This window comes from Liolophura sinensis, chromosome 8 (genome assembly GCF_032854445.1).
Source record: "Liolophura sinensis isolate JHLJ2023 chromosome 8, CUHK_Ljap_v2, whole genome shotgun sequence".
Taxonomy (NCBI): Eukaryota; Metazoa; Mollusca; class Polyplacophora; order Chitonida; family Chitonidae; genus Liolophura; species Liolophura sinensis.
The window spans coordinates 44186800-44208178 of NC_088302.1; the positions used below are offsets into that span (position 1 = coordinate 44186800).

General features: G+C 39.1%; 1 protein-coding gene across 4 annotated transcripts in view; it reads right to left on the reverse strand.

Moving 5' to 3' along the window:
- LOC135474034 (cytoplasmic dynein 2 heavy chain 1-like) overlaps positions 1 to 21379 on the reverse strand; it is a 69021-nt gene that overhangs the window by 32496 nt on the left and 15146 nt on the right. For 2 of the 4 annotated variants that reach the window (XM_064754017.1, XM_064754015.1), the window contains exons 15-42: positions 20531 to 20759; positions 19773 to 19900; positions 18873 to 19116; positions 18222 to 18371; positions 17450 to 17652; positions 16836 to 16991; positions 16234 to 16345; positions 15785 to 15955; positions 15371 to 15529; positions 14613 to 14836; positions 13489 to 13621; positions 12403 to 12633; positions 11603 to 11725; positions 10853 to 11130; positions 10257 to 10396; positions 9561 to 9679; positions 9010 to 9192; positions 8023 to 8246; positions 7342 to 7448; positions 6541 to 6755; positions 5895 to 6071; positions 5180 to 5267; positions 4608 to 4815; positions 3700 to 3826; positions 3006 to 3161; positions 2394 to 2492; positions 1964 to 1984; positions 63 to 223 (exon numbers count right to left, since the gene is read on the reverse strand). In XM_064754017.1, the coding sequence (XP_064610087.1) occupies positions 63 to 223; positions 1964 to 1984; positions 2394 to 2492; positions 3006 to 3161; positions 3700 to 3826; positions 4608 to 4815; positions 5180 to 5267; positions 5895 to 6071; positions 6541 to 6755; positions 7342 to 7448; positions 8023 to 8246; positions 9010 to 9192; positions 9561 to 9679; positions 10257 to 10396; positions 10853 to 11130; positions 11603 to 11725; positions 12403 to 12633; positions 13489 to 13621; positions 14613 to 14836; positions 15371 to 15529; positions 15785 to 15955; positions 16234 to 16345; positions 16836 to 16991; positions 17450 to 17652; positions 18222 to 18371; positions 18873 to 19116; positions 19773 to 19900; positions 20531 to 20759 (4566 nt within the window). The remainder of the gene's footprint in view (positions 1 to 62; positions 224 to 1963; positions 1985 to 2393; positions 2493 to 3005; positions 3162 to 3699; positions 3827 to 4607; positions 4816 to 5179; positions 5268 to 5894; positions 6072 to 6540; positions 6756 to 7341; positions 7449 to 8022; positions 8247 to 9009; positions 9193 to 9560; positions 9680 to 10256; positions 10397 to 10852; positions 11131 to 11602; positions 11726 to 12402; positions 12634 to 13488; positions 13622 to 14612; positions 14837 to 15370; positions 15530 to 15784; positions 15956 to 16233; positions 16346 to 16835; positions 16992 to 17449; positions 17653 to 18221; positions 18372 to 18872; positions 19117 to 19772; positions 19901 to 20530; positions 20760 to 21379) is intronic. The other 2 variants (XM_064754018.1, XM_064754016.1) reach the window with 1 other exon arrangement.

A 21379-nucleotide genomic window follows, 5' to 3' on the forward strand; every position in this document is an offset into this window, starting at 1 on the left:
GTTAAGGTTTAAAGAGATGGTGTATAGGTATAGTGTATAGGTACTCATCTAAGGCAGCCTACCCTTTGCCACATCCCTCTGGTCCCACCAATATAAAAGGCTGTCTGTTATCTGACTGGAGCCAGGGGTTGAAGTAGTTAAGGCATCTCTGTACATCAGTCGTCTGTATGACCGGCAGGGTGTTAGCTGTCCCAAAGTTATCAGCGGTCAGAGACTCTGGAAGCTGTATGTCAAAAATAAACCATACACAGTGAACATATTAAAGAGCCATGGCTAATACCTTAAATACACCAAAGGTTAATAGATCTAAACATGATGTTCTCACATCCTAAAGACTTGACAGATAGATAACACATATTGGCATACTATATACCTAAATCATTCTACTGAAAATATCAAGTCTTCATCTTTTTGTTAAATCACTAATGAAGATGGAAAGGTGATGGTCAGAGTTAGCAGGTAATGGCAAATTATGATAACTGTAAAACATGATGAAAGGTTTCATGAAGATTCTTATCCTCTCCAACACTTCTCAATTGTAAATGTGACAGAAATGAACACTTATTTAGGTCTTTAATTGGTATTTAAACCTGTACTAAAGAAATTTGCACTTATTTTATGGCAGTGGTCAGGATTTTCCGTTTAATGAATGGTTATGGCTTAACATCACTTCAGTAATATTGCAGCCATGAAAGAGGTGAACCAAGTTTCAACCCAGAATAACTACCAACCATTTTGCAAAAAAAATCTGGCAAACTAGTCCATACCAGAATAAAATGGCTATAATTTCATTAAAAACCAACAAAGCAGGAGGAATTCGAATATAATCTGTAAATTACCATGACAAAGCCAAAAAGACAACATTGCCATACTTTAATTGAAAATGTATAAAATGACTGAAAACTCAAACCTATAATTTGTCTTGATAAAGCTATGTTCCAGATCATGAAGGAAATACCATAGGTCATATATCTACATACAATTAGTACAATGGATGTAGAAACTTCAATCAATAGGATTAGCCCTTCAGAAGTTAATATCCCTAACATTTATAGAAAATTAGTATTCACTATGGAAGAATAGAGATGCAGACTAAATGTACACCAACATTTATAAGTATGCTGTATGTATGTTGGAATGAATGAGTTGGGTTTAATGACACAGTATTTCAGTCTAATCATGCACCAAGAACATGTTAGATCCAGGAAATGGCAGACTTTCAACATGAGAATAATAACATCCAAAATGAGAACAAATACAACAAAGAAAGAATTTAAAATTTGAAAATCACATCAAATATAATTCTTCACCAACAACCTTTAAAAAAGCATTTAAATATTTCAGTAACTTCTGCATCGTCACAAATGCTGCTCAACAAATGAAATACATAGTGACAGTCAAAGGTCACATGGAACAAATTTGGGTGAAAATTTGTTATCAAAAATAAAAGTATGTCCAAAACTATGTAAACCCTTTCTGTTCCTCGGGCCCACACAGCAGGGCTCACGGTTAGTTCCTTTATGCTAACTTTATTTTAGTAGAGGGCAGATGCCCAATTCTTTTCACCCCAGACAATCCACAGGGGTTAAGTGTGTTGGACAGATATGGCCAATTTCCCATGAAGGAATAGTTTACCAATAAAGCTACAGATCAATTGTTTTCCATGTTGTAAGACAGCTGTTGACTATTGTTAATGAATCAGACAAGACCGCTATGATCGGCACAAGTTCTACTACAAGACAGAGTTAGTATTTTGTTTGATCAAATTATTTTGCCGCAGAGGGATATAGATCGCTACGAATAATGATGTCAACATCCCAAGAAATACATGCAGCATCTTTATGGCTGCACTTGATAGTTATATGAGATAAAGAGTATCTCAAGATGCTACATTTGGTATAGGAGAGGTGCTACTTTAAGGCTGTGTTTACATCTATGCAACTAGCCACATGCTACTGCCTACCAAAGAGTGCAGGGAACCTTCCTGTGAAAACAATAACAGTTTACACAATCAATACACATACACTGCAGGTTTCTTATGCCTTTAACATACACTCATAGAAAGAACATTTAGCACATCAAGAATAAAGAGCAGGTCATAATATACATGGGATCATCACCATAAGAAACAGGAGAGTAAGTTTCAAGTGACATTTAACCATCTCAAATTATTTATATGTTGATATTTTTTCCCCATAAGTACAAAAAAAAAATGTGAGGTTGGAAACAGAACACTAAAAATGATTAAAACATAAGACATAAGCCTCATTAAGTATTTAATTAACAAAAACAAAACTTACAGAGCTTGGTGCAAATGTTACATAGTGAGGGCATGTGTAAAACAACCCTTAGAATCAGACCAAAGACTGAAAATGAAGACTTGAATCACTTACATCTATTGTGTAGCTTGCAAGTCTGCCAGAGTCACTGTCATAGTAACAGTTGAGAGGCCGGCTGGAGTCAGGGAAACTCTCCTGAGTCCAGCTAAATACCTGGTGCACAGGTGAGATAAAAAGGTATATACATATAATATAACAAAAGTACAGCAAATTTATTCAAACTTCATGATGAAGAAAAAAAACAATAGTACACCACTTTGACACATGCGTGTCCAGAAATGTATTTTAGTCTTCTTAAATTACATACTTTACATATGTAGTCCAATCCAATTAAAGGCAAACATTATTAATAGCACATACTCTAAGAACAACAACTCTAAGAATTTTTTTTATTAGCATATATAACAGTTATCTATTCAAGGTGAACATGGTTTAAACTGTACAGTGTGTTCCATGAGAGGAAGGGGGAGTAAAAGTCCTGTACCTCAGATAATAATGTCTTTATCACCATTACAATATCAACTGGAACTGCAAAAACATGTGTTGTGTCCTAGCAGCATTTCAACTTCCATCCATGTATGTGACACAGCTTCTCAATGTTCACCAACAGTCCCCATAATAAATCATAATTTGATTTAACAGTGTACCATTTTGTTGCGTATATACCTCTTTAGCAAATACTTCTCTGGTGGGTTCGTTAAGATTGCCTCCCAGGCCTTTGATGAGAGCCAGGCTAAACTCAGCCTTATTCTTGACTTGGTACAAGTGGGACAGGCCATTCATTACCCAGCCTACCAGGGTTGTCTCTACGACAAAGTCACTCTGAAACATAACAAAACATGAAGAAATACACTGCACATATCTCTGTGTATCGCTTCACAGGCCCATCTTATCAGCCGAGCTGTGGTATAAACCATGACAAATGTAGATACTTGGATAGACTACTTATCTGTTAATACATGTACTATGGGTATCATTTAACATGAAAAATTTATTGCTGAAGTTTTTTTGATATGCAAGGCATAATATAATAACTTGGTGGTTCCGCATGTTTTTTTTCTCTCTTGACTTGTGCAAGTACATTCCAAAGAAAACTATGTTGCATGCATACAATCAATCTGTTTGAAACTTTGTAAAAGGGGATAATTTCTCCTCTGTTGTCTCCTATCAGTTTATTTATTTAGGATCATCTATTTCAAATGACTGTTGCAATAGTATTAAGTTTTATGTGTGCACTATCAGCTATTTGGTTCAGTATTATCACACTTCTCAACACGTGTCTGAAGCCTAAAGGGAACCTAATGGCAGCACTTCATACCACTCAGCCAAAAAAGATTTGAGCACACGTTTATAAGCTCACCTGTTTTAGGACCCACTCTAGGGCTGTGTAGAAATGGTCCTCAATCCAGCCTGACAAGAGGTCCGTGTCCCAGGACTGGTGGCTCAACCAGGACGCCACCAAAGCTTTGACATCTGTGTCCTCGTCACTACAGGTGCAAGCACAACATAGGTGAATATCCAGGCAGGTACAAATGCACTGCATCAAAACCTCATGGAATACTTAACCCAAGATCCATACAGAACTTGATACAAAAACACATGAATCTGATTTCGAGTTATTTAAAACAATGTATGCATTATCTGACAATGTTTTACCCCTTATCCAAGAATATTTCACTTATACGACTGCAACCAGCATTATGGTGGGAGGAAACCAGACAAAGCTTGCTGGAAACCCACAACTATCAGCAGGTTTAACCTACAGTGCTTGCTGGTATCGGGGTTATTCAGTATAAAACAAACATGTGTACTGCTTGTGACAGGTACTAACTGTATGAAACAAACCTTCACCACAGATATAGATGAAGCCTTAAAGAAAAAGAAAGCTAAAATATGAAGTAAGGTTAATCATACAGACAACTGAAAACAATGCGCAAAAGTACTTTCATTTATTTTTTCAGATTTTTTTGAAAGGTGGACTTTATGAGCTATATTAACAGTATCTAGAAACTCTGACATCACATCACTATTAGAGTTGAAAAAAGTTGTTATTAGAGTTGAAAAACTTTCCTGTGACGTCAGAATTCCTAACCTCAGATAGAATGCTCCACAAAACCCACATTAGAATTCAAATGTTTGAGCGGCCTTAAATCTTTTCACTAAAATCTAAAAAAATAAATGAAAGCACATTTATGTATATTTTTAAGTGGTTTATTTAGTGATACCTACATGTACTTCAATTTTTAGAGGTCTTTTCTTTTAAGTTACCTGAGGAAGATCATGCCCATTCTAGAAATGGTAGCAGGAGAAGCACAACTCAAGTCATGGGTCTCGAACAAGAAGTTGACATTTGGTCCAAACTGGATTCTCTCCCCTGACGGCATGGTGAGGAGGCGATTATCATCCAGTACGGAATTCAGAGACTCAATCCATTCTGGGTCAATGTCACCATCACAGATAATCCAGGACTGTACCTCTACAAAGTTAGACAGGGCTGGTCACATTGATATTGAGATCTTCACGCAGAAAGCAGCAGGCACGTTAAAAAGTAATATAGACATTGATTTCACATAAATCATTTTAATGCTTTATCCCTTTTTGTAAATGTATTTATGTGACTACATAAAAAGATTTTCTTTATTGTTAAGGAAAACACGACTTTTATATAAATGCTACACACAATCCAACATGATCATTTGGTTCAACAAGATTTCAAGAAAAGGTTTTTAAACAGAAATTAAAACAGATCAGTTAATGCTGTGTTATTGTATGTTAATAACGAGTAATTTCTTTCCATCAGAGCCTATTCCTGTACAACAGCAAGAGTTTTCCCCCCTCACCTTGGGGCTCCCTGACCACTTGTCTGGCACTGTAGGTCAGCACTCCATCTGTCCACTCACGGGTGTCCATGTCTATGTGACCAAGCAGCTACACAGAAACAATTCATATCACTCAAGACATATGTACATGACAAAGACAAATCCTGATTAAGTCATCACTAGTGTAATATGCCAAAATGAAGACTATTTAACTTGTATGCTGTAATCCAGTCTGAAGTATATGTCCTTCTGCAGGTGCCTGACACAGCTCCTGAAGAAAATCACCATGACCCCGATGGTCAAGTGTTAGTCACCTTCACAAGAACCCATCAGGCAGCTCTGGTCATTGAGAGTGTAAATGTCATAGGAATTTACCATGTGGGTCACACCAAGATTTGAACTCTGGTCTCAGCAGCCCTCTACCAACTGAGCTAAGGAGAAATTTCGACTAGCTGCTACTAGTATAAGCACCGGAAGGCCGCTCCTGTTACACTTCTCCTCACTTAAATTGTTCCCCTCAGCCAAGAAACGACCAAGTCCACAGACCCTCTTCTAGGAACCTATCCTGGTCACGTAGCTAGTGTAATGGTCACGGGTCACAGAAGGATTCAAACTCGGGTCTCAACAGCCCAAGTCCAATGTTCTATCAACTGAGCTAATGGGAAATTCTCACCAGTTGCTGCCAGTATAAGCACTGGAAAGCTGTTCCCATTACACAAGCATACAAATGACATACCTGAGTCCTGGGCATGGCCTTGGGGTTCATGGTGTACTGTTTGACCATCTGGTTCACCTTGGCCAGCCCGAGCCTGAGAATACGCCACAGGGTGGACTTGCCTGAACCACTGGGACCCACAACTACCACCCCTGTCCTCTGACGTAACTGTTCATACAGCTCCAGGGCTTTCTTCACCTGAAACACAAATGTTTAATTGATATATTTATTTGTTTGGTTGGTGCTTTATGCTGTACTCGAGAATATTTCATGTATACGATGGTGGTAGAAGTTTCACTGAAGGAGCAGACTGAAACACAGACATCTAATTATAAGAAAAGATTCAAACAGGGTGATTGATCTTGATTTTGAGTGTCTATATTTTGACAAAGAACATTTCACAACATTTGTTCATTTGTCCATCTATAAACTCATGGAAAAATAGCCTTTCACAATGTCAAGTTTATATTTATCCAAATTTGCTTGCGATAATCAAATGGAAAATGCTGAATTTCAAGAATTTGAATTTCTTATAGCTTGTTCGTCAATCCACAACAGTACTGTATGTTTCTGAGCAACAACAGATGATGATATCCCTGAAATGATTAAAGGGCATTATACACATATGTTTCAGTAGAGCCTGTATCTCAGAATAACACTTTCTCACCTGTCCCTCATTAACCAGTAGGTTACACTCCTTGCACACTTCCTTGATGGCAGCTCCCAGGGTCTCATACTCAATGTCCTTGAACTGTACCCCTGGGAAGATGTCCCTAACCAGTGCATCAAACCTAATGCTGTCAGAGAAAGTGAGTTTGGACAGTGTGTTGATTCTCACAGCCTGCACCACAATCTTAGCCTCTACACTTGCTTCCACTTTACCTTGAACACAAAGAGAGCAACTACATGTTAGGTATGGCATTCAACAACAATCAACCATGTATATATACAATCAGTGTAGTAAAATATTATTTATTTTATGTATTCGTGTTTTACACCATACTCAAGAATATTTGAATTACATTATGGTGGGAGGAATCCAGGCAGAGCCTGGGGGAAACCAAAGACCATCAGCAGGTTGCTCAGACCTTCTCATGTACAACCTGAGAGGAAGCTGGCATGAATTAGACTTCAGGTCACAGTGGCCACATTAGAGAGAGGTGTTCACTGTGCTGTGCTAGCATGCTAACCACTATGCCAACATTACAATTTAGACATACAGGTCCCACAATGGTTAGAAATGATGAGAACTTATTGATTTCTAATATTATGTCTTTTCAATAACATAGCCCATAATTTTCAAATTGTTTACGAGGCATTCAGTAGTAGCAGCATAACATAATCATAAATACATGTAAAAAGGAAAAGTCATATCACACCTTCAGCTATCAGTTTACTGTTGGTAGGCAAGGAACAATTCAGTCATGACATGCTATTACATGTAAACAAATACTGCCCTATTGCATACCTGGTGTGTTCTTCTTAGTGTTCTGTAGGAGATTCCCACTACCCCTGAGCACTGTTTTGAGGGCTCTCAGTCCCCAGTCGTAGTGCTGCTGGGGGGTCAGAAGTTCCCTGAGAAAGTTAATAACAATACTCATGCGCACACTTTTATCATGGCAGTTATAAAAGGAAGCGAATTTCACAGTTATGGAAACTCGTAGAAAATGTACTTGTATTTCTAGGGTTTAAATCAACACCTGTGTGTGGAATGACAATGCTATTCGCACAGTGGGAAAAAGCTGTTTACATGCAAATCAACACTGACATGTACATTAACGGAAAATAAAAAAATCTGCCCAGACCTTTTCCTTTAATTTATGACTTGTAACATAGTAGAGTCAGCAAGTATCACAGACAATGACAATGCAAGTTGTGACAGCACTAAGCAAAGGGAGGTCACTCTACTGCTGTAATGTTACAAATTCTGAAATCAAATACATGCCAAGCAGGCAAAGGTTGAAAAAGGACACTTTAGAACTACATCTTGTACTGTACTATTATACTTGAACTTTGAATGATTATGCTGATGCTGGACTCTATGACTATGACTAATATAACATGACTTAACATCGGTATTGGTTAATACATTTCTGAACAACCACACCCCCATCTCAAAAAATGAGATCTACCTAGCCCCTCAACCTACTTGGACAAGTTAAATATGGCAACAAGTTTCCTGCCAAGCTCCTTGGCCTGTTTAAATCCTTCAGAGAAGAGGATGACCTCGGCGATCTGCTCGTTGTCTGGCTTAGACATGGCCACAGGTCTGAACAGCTGTTTGAGGTTGTCAGGTAGCTTCTGTCTGCCTCCGTAGCCCTTCCCCGCGGGATTCATGGTGATGAAGATCCCAGAGTTGTGGTCAATATCCACCTAGCATAAATACAAAGAGCCATCCATTTAATAACTGTAGTAAAGACATTAGACAACTTGTGATGTAATAGTTTGCCGTTTTGATGTACATTCTACTATGACATTGTTGTCCAATTATGGGGGTTACTGACACCACATATTTCTAATAAAACGTAACTAATAAAATCAGAGGTAGTTATCTATATACAAATCTTATGAGGTTACTCTGCAAACTTCTAAACATGTTATACTAAAACAAGGCGTGTCAAATACGAACCAAGCAGACATGCACTGAATATGTATTTCATTCAGTAGCATTATTCTGTATACCAACAAGCCAGACAGGCATTTTAGTACATTCAGATGTAACATATTAAAGTAGCACTTGTAAGCCTGAACAGACTGATCTACATTTTCATAGGTGAAAATTTATTGTGTTTCTAATCAATGTGTTCTCAACACGAACATCTTATGTGAATGTACTAGATTTCCATTGGGTGCCTCCGTGGCTCAGTTGGTTAGCGCGCTAGCACAGCGTAATGAACCAGGAGCCTCTCCCCAATGCGGGCTTTGTGAGTTCAAGTCTATCTCATGCTGGCTTCCTCTCCAACCCTATGTGTCTGACAGCAACCTGCGGATGGTCGTGGGTTTCCCGTAGACTCTGCCCGATTTCCTCTCACCATAATGTTGGCTGCTGTCCTATAAGTGAATTATTCTTTATGACGGTGTAAAACCCCAATCAAATAAATAAAAAAATGGATGTCCATGGATGACAAAGGCTTACAGTTCTGTTGAGGAGCTGCGCTGTAGGAGCTCTCCTCTTGATTGCATCCTGTATAACCTGGATCTGCATGGAGACAGCTGACAACACGGCTTCCTCCAGACGATTGAACTCATCAAAACATCCCCAGGCTCCACACTTCACCAGGCCAATAAAGATACGTCCCATAGACTTCACATCTATACCCTGGGGACAGAGAAGGCTATGTAGGCAAGAGGTTGTAATGATGTCATCAAAACTAAGAACAATTGAGAAAACATAGCAAAAAAATAATAGAAACAAAACAAAACAAGACAGGTGTTTAGGTACTTCAACATGAAATCAGACCAGTTCAAAATGCCTTATGGTGAGAAAAAAATATATGTACACATACATGTAATCCAGTACATCAAATAATTACTCCATATGTAAAATCTCGGAGATTCAAAATAACAAAGGCTAAAACCAAAAGACTACCACTTTGGAAAAAGTTCTGTCAGTCCCTTATTCTAGGGTTTCTCAGTGGATAAAGTTTACATGTATGTGTTTAACACACATCATGTGACCTGACCTACCTCGTCACAGTTGAAGACAAGCACCTGTCTACCAAACAAGCCTCCCAGTGCTTTGACAGACTCTGTCTTCCCTGTACCTGCTGGGCCATAGGGGTTCCCGCCAAGTCCCATATGCATACCTGTGCACATAACCTTTCTTATTAAACTTGAAAATCGAAAAACACTTCGACAGAATCTACTTCGACTTGAAAAATGTACATTTCAATTCTTGAATATACAGCATATGTTTATGCATTTGTCTTAGTGATGAAACATTTAGTTTTCACAACTGTGTCCCATTGTACTAAGTCAATATCACTGCCAAAACATTCCACTCTCCTGATGACTTCAGGCATGGCACCTGACACAGTAAGAGGAGTACCCTAGCATGCTTCTTTACATATTGCTGTTTTCCACATTTAGACGTAGGCCTCAGACAAGTGTCTTAATGTGCACATACATGTACATGTCTTTCAGAAAAGTATCTTGGTTCTGAAATATTTTTGAAATGAAAATGACTCCTTTCTGAAGACATCGTGAAAAATGAAGATATGTTTCAAAACTTGAACACGTTTTAATACAAAACTAATGTATACACACTTGAAATTAACACATTTTATTTTATTCAAAACTTGAACATGTTTTAATACAAAACTAATGTATACACACTTGAAATTAACACATTTTATTTCAAAAAAAAAAAAAACAACATCCAACCTTGTGTAAGGGTAAGGTAGCACTTGTCTGTCAGGGGTGTGTGTACCAATTTGGCGGCATTGCCCTGGTACTCGTAGGTGTACTCAAACTCTGCGTCCACCATCCGCATGACACACATTCCATCTCGTCGTAGGTAATACCTGCAAACGTGTGATTAAAACGCTGGACTTCAGGAATCAACTTACTAGTATTTTACATTCTGTGAATGGAAACTTAACAGGTTAAGGAATCTCATGCATACTAAAGCCAGTTATCTTTCTGAAAAATCCAGTATCTTCAAACAGTGCCTAAGTAAAATCAAATTCAAATCAGCATCAGATTACTATTTCCTAGCTGGTTAAGCTGTGTACATGGCTATACTGGAAGGCTGTGAACCCATGATACATGAAGCTGTAGGTTTAAACAGTTTTTAGTGAACTGCCAGACAACGTGCTTTAAATCAGGAAATATGAGCAGGAACCTGGTGAAGTGCAGTTGTTAACTCCAGGATTTGCATGGTTCATAGACCCATTATACCTTACCAATATAGCAAAAACAAACATTCTTCATTCCATCAAATAATTCTCGTTTTGAGTCCAATTGCATAACGGTCTGACCTGAGCTGTTTTTGCCACGCCCACTCCTCCACACTGGATACCCGCAGCTCCATCAGTGTAGATATCACATCCATGGCATGGATTGTGTCCAGGATTAGAGCTTTCAGTTTCAGTTCCAATACATGAGAGCTGACATCATCGCCAGCCGACCCGAGATCGACGCTGGTGTAGACCTCTAACTGCTGCTCCATCTCCCTCATGAAATCACGTAGGCGTCCCCCACGAATAGCATCCTCACACCGCTCTGTGAAGTGGATTGTCTCGGCCAAGCATAGAATCTGCAAAGAAACGCACAGTACAATTTAACACTGACTAATGTATTAGTGTTAGTTTTTAATACTCAGTAATGAGTCATCATCCAATATAAATTTTGTCCATTACATGAAAATTATTCTTGACAAAAAACACTATACTAGTACAATAGATGCCTACATTGCTGGGGTGTGAAAATGAATATTTTCTATGGTAACCCATGGTAGGTCTAGATTTAGGTAACCCATGGCATATATGGTAATCTTCTAAATGTCTTCACATATATTTCTGGCCATGCATGGCAACCAACTTTCGTTACCCTTAAAGTAATTTTTCGTAGCCTCTAGATGTCTGTGGTGTAGTTATTTTGACCTTAACATTAAGCATACTTGTTTAGCCAGAGAAATCTTGCCTTCTTATCTCATCCTCATTCTACCATAACAATCTCATTTACAATTTTCCTGATTAAGAAGCAACAAGTGTCTTGAGTTATGCTACCTGAGATGGGTATCTGCTGGGGTCCAGCCCTCTGGAACTCTGGGACTTGGAGTCTCTCAGGCATTCTGTTAGAAGCTCCTTAAGTGTGCTCTTCATTTCGGTTGACAGATTTCCAAGCCAAACCTTCAACACACAAAACACACTCAGATGATAGTTGTTTTTTTTTTTAGCATACACAAGTTTGAACACTTTACGGAAAGTTTTTAAACAATTATATTGCCTACTTTCAGGCTTCCATACGTAGTTTGTTATGTTCAAACCCATAAAGCTAGAAATAATTCTCACATAGCATATCAGGCAAGGAATCACTGGTAGTAAAATATAAGATGATTAGATGACCATAAGCTTTTAGTTTTGACGGTTTCTCACTTATTTGAATTTGTCAGTATTAAGGCAAGTATTCAGAGTAAGAATGAATGAATGAATGCTTGGGGTTTAATGTCGTAATTAACAAGTTTTCAGTCATATGACGACAAATTGTCATTAGGTGTATGTACATATACGGTGTCTTCTTGTGGCAGGGCGAGCCCATGCCACCAAAGTGCTACCACCACTGATGTATCATGCCGAATACACCAGACATGACATCCCACGAAGTCACATTATACCGACACCAGGCCAACCAGTCCTGTTTCCTTACCCTAACCTCTCAATGCTGAGTGACAAGCAGCCACAAGTACCATACTTAAAGTCTTCGGTATGAATCAGCCTTCTTTTTCAATTGCTGTTGAGAGGATACTGTATTAAAGAGTAAATGTACATCTCTACTCCATAACCTTTCAACTCGCCCCCAGACTCACCTCAACCTCTGGGGTGATTTCTACCCGTCTCTTCAGGGGCACCACCTCCCCTTCCAAGGACTTCATGGCCATGATGTTCTGACATTTCTCGTCAAACTGCACACTGTGAATGCCGGCAAAAAGCTTTTTCAGGTGAGACTGGATGACGTTAGGATTTGTGGCTTGACCCAGGATCTCCAGTAAGTCATCATCACCGATGAAATAAAACCTCGGGAATATTGATCTCTTCTCCTGCAAACACGTGTACAACAAAGGTTATTATGATACATTACACAATACAGAATGCAGAAGGGGCAGGCATAAGATAAATTCCTATGGCGTGTGTAGTCATCACTTACATGTAATTATTATTTTTCTGACACAACTTGTGTAACTGCTTCTGTTACATTTATGCATAGCTTTGTGACACTACAATGGTGTTGTACATTGTGACTTCAATTCATAGCTTTGTGACACTACAGTGGTGGTGTACATTGTGACATCAAATCATACCTTGTGACACTACAGTGGTGGTGAACATTGTGACGTCAAATCATAGCTTGTGACACTACAGTGGTGGTGTACACTGTGACGTCAATTCATAGCTTTGTGACACTACAGTGGTGGTGTACACTGTGACGTCAATTCATAGCTTTGTGACACTACAGTGGTGGTGTACATTGTGACGTCAAATCATAGCTTTGTGACACTACAGTGGTGGTGTACACTGTGATGTCAAATCATAACTTTGTGACACTACAGTGGTGGTGTACATTGTGACGTCAAATCATAGCTTTGTGACACTACAGTGGTGGTGTACACTGTGACGTCAAATCATAGCTTTGTGACACTACAGTGGTGGTGTACACTGTGAAGTCAATTCATAGCTCTGAGACACTACAGCGGTGGTGTACATTGTGACGTCAAATCACAGCATTCGGACATCACAACAACCCTTTCATGGCCATATTTTGCTGACAAGCTTCACCCACTGCAAACATGTTAGTATACATAAATGACCAATCTTAGGGCAGATAGCTTTGTAATGTATCTGACGTCACATTCAGGGTATGGAAAATACTGCGGGGAACCAGACTAAGGTCTCACCTCAAGGAATTCATTGAGAGACTTTTGACACCTCTGCAGCTGATCTAACATTGTGGTAAGGAGAGTCCTCAGTCCAGATCTGGCCACGAGGGACAGGACACGGGTGTCACGGTGGACATCCTGCATGATGGACCTGTAATCACACACATTACAGAATTTCTATACCTGATGTAATAACTATGAACGCAAACGAACGGAACACCAATATTGATCAGCCATAAGCACAGTTGTAACAGATAGTGTATTTACAAGACACTACGGCCATGAAAACATAGGTCAAGGTCAACGAAAAAAAAAAAAAAGAGTTTCATGATTAGGTGTAAATATTGTAAACTTCAATGAAAATTTCTTTGAGACTGAAATGATACCAGTTAAACGGCTACAATAAAAATAAATAAGAATCTTCGTAATACCTCAGTGTACATGGTGTAAAAGTTTGGTACCATACTTTCCAGAGATCTAGGTTTAAAGGGTAATGATTGCAAATGGCCAACAATCTTGAAACAAATGGTCAAGCCAAACTAAAAACAATGGCCTAGGGTCCTTCTACAGGGGTAGGTGCACATGTGGTACAAATTTAATGCCTTAGGAGATCATCGTCACAGAGAATGAATAAGGTTCTTCCAAGTGCCAGTTTTGGCTGAGAACTAAAAACAATGGCCTAGGGTCCTTCTACAGGGGTAGGTGCACATGTGGTACAAATTAGGAGATCATCGTCACAGAGAATGAATAAGGTTCTTCCAAATGCCAGTTTTGGCTGAGAACTAAAAACAATGTGGAACAATACACGAGCAGTTTTACAAAATTAAAGAGTTACTGTGTACTCCTGTTTCACCCAAGAAAAGACATCTTAACATACAGATTATATACATCCTACAAGTAGTAAAATGAGGCAGTACATGCATATGCTCCCTATGTGCAACATGTCCAAGAAACGGACCTTTCCAAACTGTCAATCAAGAACACGAATTTAACCAATCATAATCACTAATGTTGCAACTAGGTCCCACGCATTGGTTACAAATTGTTCTGTGACATAACAGCGTCACATTAGCTTTCATCAGGAATGGAATAATTAGTAACGTGGTGGGACAGTCAATGCGGTGGCTCTATCCATTGCTTACCTGAAGTCGTCATCGACCCTCTTGAAGCGGCCTTGCTCCTTAGGTAGAGCACCTCTCCCAAAGATGGGCTCTAGGTATACCCACTTCCTCTGGATCTGGTTCAGGTTGTGTAGGAACTCATCCAGGTCAGCTAGTCTCTGCTCCCAGATGGACGCCTTGTCCTCAAAACTCTTATAGTAAGGCGAGTCCTTCAGGGACTGCAGCAGGCACTGGTTGTCTCCAACCTAAACAAATAATATGGTAACAATATATTATCTATATAATAATTTGTGATTTATTTGACTACCGTTTTACGTCATGCTCAAGAATATTTAACATATACGATGGTGGCCAGCATCATGGTGTGAGGAAACTGGCCTGAGCCCAAGGAACCCACAACCAATAATTCTGATATACAGGTAGTGTTCAGAGAATTAACAGGTGTATATTAAGTTATTCAACACAACAACATATGGATCACAACAAGGATTGATAGTTCATTTTTCAAAGGCAGATTTTGAAGGAATATATGGACTACCAAAAAGCATGAACAAAGAAAATGAGATGCATCCATAAAAAGGAACTTGTAACTGTCTCATAACAACGCCATATCAAGTTCCCTGTCAGAAGTAAGATATTAATTGCAAGACACAAACTTCCATGAAACATAAAACTTCCATTAAATATGATCTATACATGTCGGCGAAAGTTCTCAACCAGGAGAATACTAGGCCAGCCTACTGTATCACAATTTAGAATGAAATCACACAGGTAATTACCTGATTAACAAGATCTTTCCAATCTTTGATAAGGTGTAGTGTCTTCTTATTGCTGTCTTCATATTCTGTCATAGCAAATATAGCTCCTGCTCCCCACAATTCTAGCTCACGGATTGCTTCACGGATAGTTACCTCCCCTTGGGCACGTTGATTCAGTTCCTGTATACAGAAACAACAGTAGCCTTGATAAGACCAACAGACTCACACACATGTGAACACCATACCAAAGTAAGATGTGTGGGAAATCCAGCACAAAATTCCAGTTATTGCTAAAATTCACCACAGGTGTAAACATGTATAGACAAATTTTACCAAAACTACATGTACAACATGCAAGAAAAAAACATCAAGAAGAATATACAGATTTGAAATAAGGAACAAATGAACTTATTCATGTTGTAGCAACAGACTGACCTTCAGAGCAGTTGCGTTCCTGATGATGTGCTCACTGGCACTGAGAATGTTTCCAAAGGTGAGTTTCTCTAGAGTGGTTCCTCGAGGCATCTGGAGTATTCTGAACAGCTCCAGCCAGTGATCCTGTGACAGAGGCTCACCTCTCACCCACTTCAGCACTGGTAGCACGTTCTGTGTGAGTAACAGGGGGATCATTTATACAAACCACATGTCCCAGATTCACACATTAGCATCAGAAAATATATTCAAAATAATTGTGCTACAAGGAAGGCATTTAAGAACATTCAATTTTCATGTTTTTCAATTCTAACCTTGCAGATAATGGACATTAAACACATCAGAAATGCAAAACCTTTTCTTTTTCTTCATGGGAAAATGTCTCAGGGTAGAATTCCAAAGAATTAAAATTATATAAAACACAATTTCTGTTCAGATTTAATTTCACTAACCTTGTAGGTGTCAATGTCTTTCTGTAGTTTGACAGTCATAGTACTGGCTGCATAAGACTTCAGCTTCTCATACCAACCGCCCAAAAATTCCTCAAACATATACGATTTGGATCTAACAGAATAAATGAAATTTCACAAATTACTCCTACCGCAGCAGAAATACAATACATGTGATAGAAATCCTGGTAGAAAACAAAGAATGGCAGAATGCTAGATTAGGGTATCTTTGTTACCTGTATTCCTTGAAGAAACCCAGCCAAATATGGCACACTGCACATTTGCTACCTTAGCCTTAATTTATTTACTTGATTTGATTTTTATGTCATACTCAAAACTATTTCGCTTATATGACAGTAGCCAAAATTATGATGGAATGAAATCGCACAGCCCGGGGATGTAAGACATTTACACCTTAATGCCTTGTCAACAATATCAAATTAGTTGACAACAATTATGTGTTCTTGGTATATCATAAAATTACGAAGTTAAAAGTCTTATAAAGGTTTTTGGAAGGCATTGAACCACACGTACATGTAGGTAACAGTTAATCACTGGCTGCATCTGCATCTACGTGGTATGTTAATGACAAACCAGGAGTATACCTGAATGAGATCCAGTCCTCTTTGGCCAACTCCAGAAGGCCATTGTTGAAGTCCTCGTACAGAGACCACATACTCTGATAACTGGCCATGTCTTCTCTCACCTCATCAGCCTGAGGGAACTCGGGGATTTCCAGCCCAAAGTGTTCGCAGTCACATCTGCACACCCAAGTGAAGGACAGAAGTACATGAAAACAAACAGGCTGTGTTAGGTGTTCACAAAGACATATGCTCCCTTACCCACCTTATGGTGAACACACTACACAACACAATGACAAACCCCCTCCTCACAGCACATGCCCAGATTACCAACACTGACTTTACATCACTGCAACCGCCAGCAAATATTGCTCAGAAACGCCAAGGTCACTGGGGTCAAGATAATGAGATGGAGCTCCTTGTCAGAAAACACAAACACTCTTGTCTCAACTTCTGTCTATTTATACTTGATACACATACATTTTTTTCGTTCAAAGTATGCAAAACATGATTCCAATGTACACCTGAAACAATTTTACTGATACATGCTGACAAAGCCACCTACTATGCTAAAAACTGGATTTGAACTCCTTACACAGGACTATGCACATGAAAATGCTTGGCTGTAGACAACATACACAAGTTTGGCCCGAGTCTCCTCCAGCTCAGCAAACTCCTGCCTCTTCTCCCTGATGATGTTCACAGCCTGGTCACATTTCTGTTTGTCCCCATCCAGGGCCTCATCCCCAGGCTTCAGCTGATGCCATCTGGCAGCGAATTTCTCCACCTCTTGCTGAAAGGCCTTCACTCTAGACTGTAGGTTTGTCTTCATCACCTCCACCTGACAGCATATTAAATATATCTTCATGTTTGTTTCAGGAGAAATGAAAAATAGTGGGTGTGACACTTAACACCCCAAATGCAATCATACTAGAAAAAAAGCCTCAAAATGATGAAATGTATACATCAAGACAGATTTGATCAGACTCTTGAAAGAAAAACAACTACCTCACGACCAAGGAAGATACTTGCTCTGGTGAAACAATTTTCAATGGTCTCAAGATAGTTATTAAGATAGTTATTTCAGTGCTGGAAATTCAGACTAAACTTTTAATATCTAGAGTTTAATCAGATCTGCTTATAGACACATTCAACCTGAATTGTTCAGCACACTGAAAAATCTATGCCACATCACAGCCTTGCAAAAGGACAAAAACCATAACCTACAATCTAAATGGTTCTAGCATTAATGTCATAATGAATGTACAGGAATCTTTTACATTATTACCTAAAACATTTCTGTTTTCTAATTCACCTACTTTCTTTATCTCACAGTTTCCCAAATACTGACAATTTTTGTAAAACCACATATACCATCTGTAATTACTGGTAGCCTATCAGAGAGTTTACCTGTTCCTTGACCATCAGCTGATGACTTTCCATCATAAGCTCAAACTTGTCCCACCTAGCCTGAAGCTGGTTGATAGAGTCCACCCCGCCTCCAGCTACAGACCTCAGCAGCTTGTTCTTACTGTCTGCCTTCTCAAATAGAGGTGCAACCTGAGGGAAACAATGGTTACACACATATAGTTATATTTCTGTTATCAACTCACTAGGGTAGCTAAAGATTCCCACACTGCTCTTTATATCTTAACAACTCTTATCCTAACAATTTTGCCAGAAGAAATCTTGAAAAGCTCTGAACTCTTCTCTTTAAGTAATTACTTTTTTTTTACTCAAATTACACGGAGATGGTATAAAAAGGCAATTTGAGCTCTTTGTCAACATAATTTAACAACAGTGGCTGGCATTATGTTGGGAGAAAAAAGGACAGATTGTTGAAGACAGCATGAGCTGGACTTGAACTCAAAGTGATCACATTGGTGAGAGGCTGCTGGGTCATTGTGCTGAGCTAACATGCTAACCACTAAGCCACGGATGCCTCATGCACTGTGATGCGTCAATATAAAAATTCAGTGATTCTTGCATTTCATGTTAAAGTTAAATGATAATTCCACAACCTTTTGTCACCCAGCTTCAAACTCAGCGATTCCCACTCACCCTGACTTTGTCTTTGGTAAACTCTGCATGCTTAGCGTTGGCTTCTCCAATCTCCTCCACAGACTGCGGCCTCTGAGACAGAGTCTCCATGGCAGAGGTGAGGAAGTTGTCAATGGACGTCACATCAGATATGATGGACTTACGCAGGGAATTGAGGAGTGCGTCAAAAAGCCTCTGTATGTGGTCATCAATCACTGCCTTGACTGGGGTCGTGCTTACCGTGATACAGTCCACCTTAAACTGGCTACAAAAGCACTGATTCCGTTATTTATTTGATACATACTTGGTGTTGATCTGCACATTCACTAATTTGCTAACACTTTTACTCATATATGAATGACTGTCAAAGTGGTCAGGTTAACTAGTGGATGAAACCAGGCTCAGTAATAACCTGATTAACTGCCTGACTTACATGTGCACAGTCAAACACTCCTATCAAATGATTAATTGCCTGACTTATATATGCACAGTCAAAAACTCCCATCAAAAGCCTTCTAACTGTTCAGCACAGCAAGCCTCCCAACAATACCCCCAGTGTCAGCCATTTCATACGCTTATCCAGAATCTGGATCACTGTATTATAGTGGTTTTCATTCTTAACATTGCATCCAAAATTGCACCTTCAGTCAATTAAGTGCAACTAAGAATATACTATATGCCCATTTTTTGCACTTGCCAACCTGAACCAGACCTGTTGAAAAATTCAGCAAATTCAAAAATGAAACTTACTAAATGAACAAGCATTATTTCATAGGATTTCAAGCGATCAACTGTTCTCATAGCAAGTCAGATGGCATAAGGTTCATTATATTCAAGACATTTACACAAACGGCATGACAAGAACTTGTTTTGCGCTCTAATAATCACACATCATTATTATCAACACAACAATCGGCAAACCTGGGCAGTTTCTCAGCATCTCTTCCACGAGCTTTCAGAGCCTTGAAATTCTTCTCCCAGTCAGAGAGATTCTCCAGGTGATCTGAGACAAACTGGTCCAAGTCCAGCCCTCCCAAAACAACCCAGTCCTACAACACAGGTACAGTGTACAGTTGAGGCTAACTTACACCAGCAGTATGTGAGGCACATTGTAGCCTCAGAGTAGATAAGGATTTCATTTCTTAAACAAACCACCACAAACATTTTTCCTATTTAATGAGAGAAGGCAAGGAAACCTATGATGACTGAACAAAGTGATAGAATATTTTGAGCTCTTTTCAGATTGAGAACCTCAAAAACATTTCGGACATCCCATACGATAAAAAGGTGTGAAATATGTTAGATACCATCAATATCAATGTACAACATGGAAATAGATCCATGTAAAATACAACGATCAATCATTTATCTATATGAAATTATTTGCATGATGCAAACTCATCTTTATGATGATCGGGGCACAATTTGCTGTCATCAATGTTATTTTGAGCTCTTAAAAACGAGTAAACGACCAAATATTTTGACCTCTGCTACAATGGTGGGTGTAGACTACAGCTTTCTTCTGGTGGTAGTCAGACACTTGCTGTAATACTACATGCACAATGATCTATACGCTTGTCTATAACTTGAGAACTCTGGCACCTGAAACATATTGCATCACAATTAAAGTGGCATTTTACAGAATAGGAAGACAGTTGTTTGGTGTTATAAACCAGTACCTTGAACTGGTCCTGGACAGCAGCCAGTCTCTTGAAGAGAGTAGCAGCCTTCCTATAACATGTGATGAACCCCTCAGCATTTCTGTCTATCATGGCCGGGAATATGATGCCGTCAGTCAATTCCCCTACGCCCTTGAAATGGTTAGGGATGCTGATGAATTTCTTCATCTCACGAAAATACTTGGCCTTGATCTCTTCAAATGGGGGTCGGAACTGAAGTCTTTGTTGTCTGAAGTATGTGAAACATTTTAATGTAGTGACATATTTCAAAAAATATTGTCATTCTACGGTACAAAGATCTCAGGGCTAAGAGTGCAGTCAACAGAAGACATATTCATGTATCGTGTTGGTAATGACATAAGTATGCTCAGGATGCGCATCATGACTGGCTGCAGACTGTGCTGCAAAACTGTGAACAAAGGGTTCACTTTATTTATTTATTTCACTGGTGTTTTATGCTGCACTCAAGAATATTTCACTTATACTTCAGTTTCCAGCATTATCGTTGGAGGAAACAGGGCAGACCAGAGGGGAAAACCACAACCATCCGCACGTTGCTGGGAGACCTTCCCACATACATGCGGAGAGGAAGCCAGTATGAGCTGGATTTGAACTCAGAGTTCACTTTAATTATTTATTTATTTATTTATTTATTTGATTGGTGTTTTACGCCGTACTCAAGAATATTTCACTTATACGACGGCGGCCAGCATTATGGTGGGAGGAGAGTTCACTTTAATGGTTCCTGAGATCAACCAATGTTACTTGATAATGTAAATCTCGGGCATCAAAGGGGATGTTTTCCCAGCCTAAGTATTTCACATAAAAGCTCTGCAATTTATTTATCAT